Source organism: Colobus angolensis, unplaced genomic scaffold (genome assembly GCF_000951035.1).
Source record: "Colobus angolensis palliatus isolate OR3802 unplaced genomic scaffold, Cang.pa_1.0 Scaffold63, whole genome shotgun sequence".
NCBI lineage: Eukaryota > Metazoa > Chordata > Mammalia > Primates > Cercopithecidae > Colobus > Colobus angolensis.
Genome location: NW_012119932.1, coordinates 3,310,496 through 3,321,527, shown reverse-complemented (window position 1 = coordinate 3,321,527; position 11,032 = coordinate 3,310,496). Strand labels below are relative to the sequence as shown.

Genomic DNA, 11,032 nt, shown 5'->3' with positions numbered 1-11,032 from the left:
CCTGTTTGCCTTATAGCTTTTTCAGTCCCACTATTTGGTGGGTCCTGAGTTCTTGTCCCACATGCAGGAAGAATGAGATATGCAGACAATTGGAGGGTGAGTAATGCAAAGAGGTGCTTTATTCAGCAACAGTACAGCTCTCAGGAGATCTGAAGTGGGTAGCTCCTTTCTGCAAGCAGGTCATCCCGGCATCTGCTCAGCTCCCAGCTGAGAGGAGACCCACTCTCAGTGGGTAGCTCCTTTCTGCAGGCAGGTCATCCTGATATCTGTTCAGCTCTCAGCTGAGAGAAGATCCCACAGTGAATAACTCCTCTCTGCAGGCAGGTCATCCTGACCTCTGCCAGAGTCTGGCTGAGTCTAGGGTTTTTATGGGCTTCAGAGGGGAGGAAGTGCATGCTGATTGGTCAATGTGCAGCCACAGGTGGGCCTCAAAAAAGCACCATAAGTTCTCACTCCAGTCTGTGGAACTGGCAGCCTGGCCCCCAGGCTTCAGGCCGTACCTGGCTTGAAGGTGGGGCTTCACTAGTGACACATCCCTTTTCACTCAGGAGCCTGTCACTTCCTGCTGCTGTTCATGGTGCCCAGGCTGTTCATGCCAAGGGACACCTGCAGGCCTGTGCTGTGCCACCCTCAGTGCCCCCATGGCCTCCCTCCTGTGCTCGTTGGCACCCAAAGTCTAGAGGGCACCAAAGCAGCAGGGGCCTGGTGTGTCAGCACCATCCCAAGCACACACACACCCAACCAGGTCATGACAGTGCCCAGGCTTGGCCACAGCTTTGCTCCAAAATAAGAGTGGGTGCCAGGAATAAGGAAAGGCCAGGGAGCAGGAGCAGGCACTTCTGAGCCTGTGGGGGCAGGGGGGCTTCCTGGGCCTCCAAGAGCACAGGGATCTGGGTCTGCAGCCATGGCTGGGCAGCTGCAGCTGCCTCTAGGAGCATGGAGCTCCTCCATCACCAACTCAGAAGGTGGGCACCATTCCTGCTTGTTCTTGGCTCCTGCTGGCTTAGTAGAGTGTACAACCCTGGCCATGTCTCCCCTGCTGCATCCAGCATCTTTGCAGCAGCTGCTCCAGACAAGGCACTGCTGAAATGATTACATGGTTTATGGATGAAAAATGAAGTGACAAAAATATGTATTCTCAATTGCATAACTGTTTACATAGAAAGCCCCAGAGAGTCTATAGAAAAATTATTGAAACACACACAAGAATTTAGCAAGATGTTTGGTTGCAAAATCAATATATATAAAACTGCTACATATAATACTCATTTTCCCTCCTTCCCTCTTTCTCTTTCTTCCTTCTGTCTTCTTCCATTAAATATTAATTAGGCCAGCACAATGGCTCATGGTTGTAATCTTAGCACTCTGGAATGCTAAGGCAGGAGGATTACTTGAGGACAGGAGTTCAAGACCAGCCCGGATAACACAGCAAGATCCCATGTCTACTATATGTGTGTGTGTGTGTGTGTGTGTGTGTATATATGTATAATTTTTTTTTTTTAATTAACTGGGTGTGCTGGCACATGCCTGTAGTCCCAGCTGCTCAGGAGGCTGTGGTGAGAGGATCGCTTGAGTCCAGAAGTTTAAGGCTACAGTGAGCTATGAGCACCCTACATTCCAGCCTGGGAGACAGTGAGACCCCTGTCTCTAAAAAAAGAAAAGACTCCAAAATAAAAAGCAAAACAAAGAAAAAAAACCAAACTCAATGAGTCGGGAATTAGTAGAAGCACAGCAGGGATGGCTTATCTCTCCTCCATAAAAAGACCCTACATGGCTGGTAGCTCGAGTCATCTGGAGGCTTCTCCACTCATATTTTTGACTCCTAGGCTGGGGTGACTCAAAGGTGGGGCTGAGATGAGCCTGGAGACCCAGTAGTACCTACATGTAGATCTTCCATATGGCAAGGGCTTTTGTCAGCATGGTAGCTGAATTCAGGGAAGGACAATCTAGAGGGCAAACATTCAGAGAGAATAAGGATGAACTTGCAAGACTTCTTCTGACCTTAACTTAAAAGTCACGCAGCTTCACTTCCTCCACATTCTGTGCTTATCAGCAAGTCACTAAAGGCAGCCCTGATTCAAGGGAGGGGAATCAGATTCCACCTCTTGATGGGAGAGAAGCGAGGTGACGTTGCACAAAAGCAGGTAAGTGGGAGAGAGTGTCACAGGTGCCTTTGGAAACACAGTTTGGCACAGAGTCACAGAGATCATTAGCAGAGCAATATGTCCTGTGATGTTTTCAGCTGCAAGTAACTGAAAAGTCAACTAACAGTGGCTTCAACACTGAGGGGTTGTTATTTCATGAATTTAAGAGGCCTCAGGCAGGGCAAGTCCAGGGTTACTTTTCATGGCTCAATGACATTACCAAGGACCCCTCTGCTTCTCATCTTTCTACCCTGCTACCTCAGCACATCCAGAGTATCTCAATGTTTGGTTTCACAGTGCCTCGGCAATTCCAAGCATCAGAAGGAGACATAAAATATCAAGCAAAGAAACAGAAAGGGTCTTCCATGAGACCCTTTTTTTTTCTTTCTAATTTTTGTTTTAGATTCAGAGGGTACATGTACAGGTTTATTACATGGGTAAATTGCATGTCACAGGGGTTTGGTGTAAGATTATTCCATCACCCAGGTAATAAGCGTAGTACTCAATAGGTAGTTTTTTGATCCTCACCCTCCTCCCAACCTCCACCCTCCACTCTCTAGTAGGCCCCTGTGTCTACTGTTCCCTTCGTGTCCATATGTTCTCAATGTTTAGCTCCCACTTACAAGTAAGAACACGCAATATTTGGTTTTCTGTTCCTGTATTAATTTGTTTAGGATAGTGGCCTCCAGCTCCATCCATGTTGCTGCAAAGGATGTGATTTTATTCTTTTTAATGGCTATGTAATATTCCATGGTGTATATGTACCACATTTTTTTTAATTCAGTCCACCATTGATGGGCATCTAGGTTGATTTCATGTCTTTGCTATTGTGAACAGTGCTGCAATGAACACATACATGCATGTGTCTTTATGGTAGAATGATTTATCTTTCTTTGGATATATACCCAGCAAAGGGATTGGTTGGTCAAATGGTAGTTCTGTTTTAATTTCTTTCAGAAATCTCCAAGTTGCTTTCCACAGTGGCTGAACTAATTTACATTCCCATCAGCAGTGTATAAGCAAGTGTTCCATTTTCTCTGCAACCTCACCAGCATCTGTTATTTTTTTGACTTTTTAATAATAACCATTCTGACCAGTGTGAGATGATATCTTCAGTAGTCCCTTTTACTTAGAAAGAACCACCTCCCCCAAAATCTCACGGCCAACTCACCTTCAGGTCTCATTGGTTAGGGACCCGACTTTGCCAATGTCTGTGCTATAGCTAAAAAGGGAGCTGGAAGAGGAATAATCTAGCATTTTGGTTTCTATAGTTGGAAGTGCCCCTGTCAGTAAAAAGCAGTGGGGAAAATGTGCAGTGGAGAGAATGACATTTGAGCAGGCGGCAGCACTGTCTGCCACAGGTACAGGTGACCATTCATGCATTTAGCAATCAGTAGCTGGTTGTTAATTATGTACCAGTCACAGCGCTAAAGGCAGAGGCACAGCAGAGAGTAACACACAGGAGATCCTTAAGGTTGACAGTCTGGCATGGAACAAAGACACTTCACAAGCAATTAAATAATTAAATACAGAATGTGTTGAGTGCTATGATAAGAAGCTTGCAAACAGTGCCCAAAAAGACTTACACAAAAAATTTACTTATGGAAGTATATTGAAATGCAAGGTGAGGATGTAGTTATAAATGCTAAACGAAGCATAAGGTCTTTGCTGAGTCTAAAAAATCCACTAAAGGTAGGAATTTTCCCATTGTGAAGGAAAATGAAGCATGTGTCTGGCAGATAAAAATGTCCCTGTCATTAGAAAAGTTAATCCACCAACTGGAATTTACTACAGATTCTCTGAACTCTCTCTTAGGACCATCTGACCTTCATCTATTCAGCTCTGACCACACCAAATAAACTTTGGATTACTTTAATACACGCCCAGGTGTCCTGAATACCAGATTAGAATTTTCCAGTTTCTAGAAAGCTTTATAATGTGAGCATAAACAGTCCTAGGCCTGATCCCTCTAAGGTGACCTGAAAATTGAGGAAACAGGCCTTCAGAGCTGGAAACACAGACTGGGAAGCCAAGGTGATCCCCACTCCTTGCACACAGCAGCTGAAGGTAGCCTTGCCCACAACCAAAGCACCAAAAACAAAAACTCACCTGGTACATTCCTTTGATAACAGCTATGGCATCGGCTAACTGCTGATTGAAGGATTTTCTCATCTTATCCTCATTCTGAAAATAGAAATAAATGCAACAAGCACCATAATGTATTTCCAAATATGACCCACACCTACTAGGGAGGGACTCAGTAAAAAAAACATCATCTGAATCATAATCTCTTGAAAACTTCAATTCATAATCATTTCTCCCACCCTGCAGCTATTATGACACATTTTATTTTTACTTATACTCAACCAAAAGCCATAGAGAGATCATATGGATAAAATATGTATAGATAATTTGAACACTTCATTTCATTTTTCACTTGAGTAAAGTCTTTTACTGCCTTCCTAAAACTGCTTTTAAAAGTTGTAAAGTCTATTTGTGATGCCTATCTTCCTCTGGTCCTTGTACTTTTTGAATGGAATATGCTCATGAAAAGAAATCTATAGTGCTAATCTGCAAACTAGAGTTATTTTCTGATTAATCAAATAATTTGATTAGATCTGTTTAGATTAACAATAGAAGAGAGTGCATTTAAAAAAAATACCCATGATTCTGATATCAATTCTGATTTCAGCATGGAGTATAAACAACAAATAGGCTTTATCCTTTTCTAAAAAAAATTTATTTTTAAATTTATTTTGTAGAGATCGGGTATTGCTTTGTTGCCCAGGCTGATCTCGAACTCCTGGGCTCAGACTATCCTCCCGCTTCAACCTTTCAAAGTGCTGGGATTACAGGCCTGAGCCATCGCCTCCCAGCCTCAAATAGGCTTTACAGTCAGATGGTATTGAATTTAAATATCATTGTGTCCTTTACTATCTGTCTGACTTTAAGCAAGTTACTTAACCTTGGCAAGCTATTTCTTGATCTGTAAATCATAGACAATAGGATTTCCATTTTCACATTTTGAGAGATTTAAAGGGTAAATACATTTTAAAGGCTTAGCATGGTACTTAACATGGTGTGGTCAGCAAAAGATGGTTTTTGTTTGTTTTTATGGCACAGAAATAACAGTAACGTCCGTTTGTTTTGTTTTTTGTTTTTCTGAGATGGGGGTCTCGACTTATCACCCAGGCTAGAGTGCAGTGGTGCGATCATAGCTCACTGAAGCCTTGAACTCCTGGGCTCAAGTGATTCCCCTGTGTCAGACTCCTAAGTAGCTGGGGACTACAGGTCTGCAACACCACATCTGGCTCATGCTTTTATTCTTTGTAAAGACAGGGTCTCACCACGTTGCCCAAGCTGGTCTTGAACTCCCAGCTTCAAGCCAGCCTCCCACCCTGGCTTCCCAAAGTGGTAGGATTAGAGGCACGTGTGCTTGGCTTCTCTTGTTTTTTAACTGGGGACCTTGAACAAGTTATTAGCCTTTCAGTGCCTCAGTTTTCTCATCTGTAAAAAAGGGAAAATAATTGTGCCTACTTCGTAAGGTAAATGTGAGAATTAAATCAGTTCATATGCTAAGTACTTACACAAGTCCCTGACACATAGTGAAGCTCTATGTATTACTTACCACGTAAGACACAACTAATGCAAATTACACTGCCCTCACAAGTTACTAAATTCTAAACTGCACTGCATACACATCTAGCACAGTGTCGACCCACACATAAAACAAAAGAAGTAAGAGAACATTTACCTGTTGATAATGCTTTTCAATTTCTAGGATCCTGTCATGTAGAATGTTGAAGAGACTCAAAGATTCCTCTTTCAGTCGGTCCTCAAACTTCAACTGAAGCAATTGTTTGAGGAACCCAAAATCCACCTGGAGGGATTTCATCATCTAAAAATGGAAAATATTATCCTCAGCAAACTAACATAGGAACAGAAAACCAAATACTGTATGTTGTCACTTCGTAAGTGGGAGCGAAATGATGAGAACTCATGCACTCAAAGAGGGGAGCAACACACACTGGGGCCTACTTAGGGCGGTGAGCGGAAGGAGGGAGAAGATCAGGGAAAATAACTAATGGGAACTAGCGTTGGTATCTGGGTGATGAAATAATCTGTACAACAAATCCCTGTAACATGAGTTTACCTATGTAACAAACCTGCATATGTACCCCTGAATCTAAAAGTTAAAAAAATATATATATATACACACACACATGTATTAAATAAAAAATGGAAAAAATGTATATTATTATAGAGAGAAAAGGTCCTCTGTGTAAAGATTCCAATACATTCTCTGGTTCTGGACATATAAGCTGGGTTCCTGGTCAGAGGTCTGTCCTGATTTTTAAGATGATTGTATGCATTGTGGAATTCCAGTAATTCCATCCTAGGTGACCAGGCTTTCAAAGTGACAATTAATTTGCCAAACTCAGATACGCTGATGGACTAAAAGACAAGAGTTTCCTAGTAGTTTCTTCCCACACAGAAGAAAATATCTGTGTTAACATTGGCCTTCTGTCATACCTCAAAAAGTATAGTTCTCAAGATGTAGATTTCAGATCAGAAAAGAGAGGCAAGAATCATCATTTGCTGAGAATCTACTAGCACAAGCATTTAAATATGTAACCAGCATGTTGACTAAGAACCATTTGTAATAATCAAAACACAGTGTATTTTTATCTACCCCCATCTATTTAAAATGTATTCACTAGGGCTCCCACCTGTAATCCCAACACTTTGGGAGGGTAAGGGGGGTGAATCAGGTGAGCCCAGGAGTTTGAAACCAGCCTGGACAATATAGTGAGACTCTATTTTTTCAAAAACTTAAAAGAAGAAAAAAAGAGAGATCTAAAAAAAAAAATGTATTCTCTATGTAATCTTCCCCTGCTCTGAATGGAAATGACAAAATCCCATGACTTTTCTATTCATTCTTGGGAACATAGTCCTACCATCACTACAAATACAGCCTCAGAATAACATTTAGAATATAACTACCAGGTGAGGTGGCTCATGCCTGTAATCCCAACACTTTAGGAGGCTGAAGTGGGCAGATCACCTGAAGTCAGGAGTTTGAGACCAACCTGGCTGACATGGTAAAACCCTGTTTCTACTAAAAATACAAAAAATTAGCCAAGTGTGGCAGCGTGCCCCTGTAATCCCAACCACTTGGGAGCTTGAACCCGGGAGATGAAGGTTACAGTGAGCCAAGATCGTACCACTGCACTCCAGCCTGGGCAGCAGAGCAAGGCTCCATCTAAATATATATATACACACACACATACACACATATATAATGTGCATATATGTATATATATTATATACATTATATATATATGAGTTAAAATGCTTCCAACTTCATTCATAAGGTTTTTCCCTTTGCTGAGAGTAATGAAAAAGAGTGATTCACCTTTGAGCTCTCTCTGCTCACCTCCTCACCAGCACCCAAGTGGTTGTATCTCCACAAGGAACAAGGCAGCAGGGATAGAGCGGCAAGGATGTTCCTGCCTGGCGGGGGGGGGGGGGTGGGGGGGTGGCTTCACCATGGTGCTACAGGCCAGGAGAACTAACTTCTCTTCTTCCCTTGGGCACTGATGTAGCTTCTCTAGAGATTCTGATAACCAGGACCTTCTCTTTTGTAGATATATCTTGACCTAAGCAGATGCTTCTCTACTCTGAGTGGTCACTTGCTACTCCTTCCTCAGGTTCTTTGAATGTGGAGTTCACCTCTTTCTTCTCCCTGCTGTTAGGGGTCCTTTGTTCTTCCAGATCACTCTACTGGACAGGACCCAAAATGACCCCACACTGGTTTCACCTCTCTCTCAGGGCCACAAATGGTTTAAGGGAAACAATTACACATCCTTTACCCCAATAACTCTGGAAGTGCAGACTGATCCCAATCAAGCCATTCTATCTACTCATCACAGCCCCCTTTTGCTTCCTCAAGCATGAGTCAAGCACCAGTCCTTTGTGTCTTCTAAGGACAGCAAATACATTCAAGCTCCATTGAAGCCTGCCTTCCTAGTTTGAGTTGAGGAGGATTGCTTCTGCTGCCCTTCTCCCATAAGAACCATGGCAACAGTTCTTTCTAGAGTCGGCTTCAGCAGTTTTTTCTCTTCAGTCCCTGACCTTCTTTATTGTCCTTGATCTGATTCAAAAGCTAAGAGACATTCATCTAATGTGAAACATTCCCCTTGCAAAATCTGCAAACGGTTTCTAACTCACAGTTAGTTTGGAACTTGATGCCTGGTGTACTGGTATCCTGGGAAGACTTTCATTTTAGTATCCTCATACTGTATAGGAGGTTTTACTTTACAGGTGAGAATATCAAGACTTTGAGAGGTCAAGTGACAGCGTTTGGGTGGGGTCCCAGATGAAAAAAAAATCAGAAAGACAAACTCTAAAATCATGGTAAAAGCTTTGTACAAGCCATGCATGATGGCTTATGTCTGTAATCCCAGCACTTTGGGAGGCCAAGGAGGAAGGGTCACTTGAGGCCAGCAGTTAAGACCCACCTTACAATATAGTAAGACCTCATCTCTACAAAAAATTTAAAAATTAGTCAGGCATGGTGGTGCGTAGCCTGTAGTCTCAGCTACTTGGGAGCCTGAGATGAGAGGATCACTTGACCCTAGGAGTTTGGGGCTGCTGTGAGCTATGATTGTGTTACTGCACTCCACCCTGGGCAACAGAGGGAGACCCTGTCTCATAAACCAAAAAACAAAAATGAAACCCATCTCTGAACAAACCTCTGGCTCATCCCTGAGAGATAAATACATGGGGCAAGCTGCAAATAGCCCAGCTAGAGATAATAGAACAAAACCAAGATTTAGCCTGAAAAAAAAAAAAGACATAATTTTCTGTTTTAATCCAAACAGGTTGTGTGAAAAAAAAAACAAAAAATGAAAAACAAACAAACAAAACAAAACAAAAAAACCACCACCAACAACAAAAAACCCTCAGCATTCTTTAGGGAAATGTATCAGAACTCAGAAGATAACATCCACACTGTCTACAATATAATCCAAATTACTTGGATTATATACAAAAACAGAAAAATGTGATTCAGTCTCAAGAAAAAAGATTGAAACCAATTCCAATATTACCAAAATGTCAGAATTGCCAAAGATGTTAAACCAGCTATTATAACTATACATGAAGAAGTAAAGAACAATATGCTGTAATAAATGAAAAAAGGAAATATCAACAAACAGAAAATTTTGATAAAGAAAACAAATTCCTGAGTTGAAAAATATAATATCCAAAATTAAAACTTCACTGAAAGTACTTAATAGAAGAACAAAGATGGCAGAAAAAAACTGTGAACTTGAAGATGTATCAAATAAAAAACAGAAAGAAAGATTTTTAAAATTTTACAAAATGGACAGAGTTTAGGGACTTGTGAGTTAATAACGAGAAGTCTAACATACAAGTAATTGGAATTGCAGAAGGAAAGGATAGAAAAAGTGGGGTACAACAAATATTTGAAGATATATTTAGTGGCTCCAAATCTCCCAAATTTGGTGAAACATACAGATTATAGATGCTTAATTTATTTATCCAAGCAGGATAAATACATCGAAACCACACTTAGGTACATAATAATCAAGCTGTTGAAAACCAAAGATTAAAAGAAAATGTTGAAAGCAGACAGAAAAGAAACAGCTACATACAGGGGAATAACATTTGGAATGACTAATAATGGTTATTTTCTTAGACATTATTAAAGCCTGCAGAGCAATTGTAAAGCGAGAAAACAAAACAAAACACAACTTGTCAACCCGGAATTCTATATTCAATGTAAAAACATTTTAAATAAAGAAAACAGAATTCATTGCCAAAATACCTACAATAGGAGAATAGCTAAATAAAGTTTTTTGGGCTAAAGAGAAATAATTCGGGCTGGAAAGCTAGATCTTCAGGAAAGAATAAAGAGCAAAGGAAGATAAACATCTAGGTACATATAAAATACTAGCTTTCCTCTTATTAGCTTAAAATTTATAGCACTGTTATGAGTTTATAATATATGTATAATAGATGCAATACATATGGTACTCAGCATAAAAGATGGGAGGGTGGTAAACAGTTACAAGGTTATTGCGTTTTACATGAAGTTGTGCAATATTAATGCTAAGTACACTATAATCCTTGCTGAACAAAGGATCAAAAGATCTTTAGAAATAATGAAAATTAAATGCAGAAAGAAGTACTGAGATATGGGAAAGAATGAGGAGCAAATAAATTGGTAAATGTGAGTAAATCTAAACAAGCATTAATTGTATAAAACAATATGAAGAGTTAACTGCAAAAATATTAGGAGAAAACAACTGAAATACTTGATAATAATAATATAAAAGACAGAAGGACATGATTAGACATAAAGGTTCTACATTTCTTGTACTGTATGGTAGAAATTACAAATTCTAGTCAACTGTTGAATGTTCAAATTTGAGATGAATCGTTAAAAGTATGAAGATAAAATAGTTAATTACTAGTAGAGAAGAGAATAGAAACTAAAGAAAAGTTAATACAATCACTGAAGAGTAGGGAAGGAGAAAAATGAGATATTGAAAAAATAAGATAAAGAGAAATTTAAAAAGAAGTTGGCAGAAAAATACAAATTTATCAGTAGTCAAAATTAATATGAATAGAATAAATTAGCTATTAAAAGAGATTATTAGATTGGATTTTTCAAAACCATATACAATTTATAAGAGATAATCTAAGATACAACACAGAAATAATGTCAGTGTAGAAAAGAGAAAGATTTGCCAGGTAAATACTAGCCCAGAGAATGCTGATACAGATAAATTAACATTGAACAAAAAGGACAATATGGCAAAAGTCTTCATATAGAAAAAATATATGAATCCAATAATTAA

At 40.0% G+C, this 11,032-nt stretch overlaps 1 protein-coding gene across 1 annotated transcript in view; it reads right to left on the bottom strand.

The window, feature by feature from the left end:
- Positions 1–1,930: 1,930 nt before the first annotated feature.
- LOC105527510 (uncharacterized protein C10orf67) overlaps positions 1,931–11,032 on the bottom strand; it is a 32,514-nt gene continuing 23,412 nt past the window's right edge. The window contains exons 3-5 of the mRNA XM_011963839.1: positions 5,899–6,042; positions 4,254–4,328; positions 1,931–2,444 (exon numbers count right to left, since the gene is read on the bottom strand). Coding sequence (XP_011819229.1) covers positions 2,436–2,444; positions 4,254–4,328; positions 5,899–6,042 — 228 coding nt within the window. The 3' untranslated portion in view covers positions 1,931–2,435. The remainder of the gene's footprint in view (positions 2,445–4,253; positions 4,329–5,898; positions 6,043–11,032) is intronic.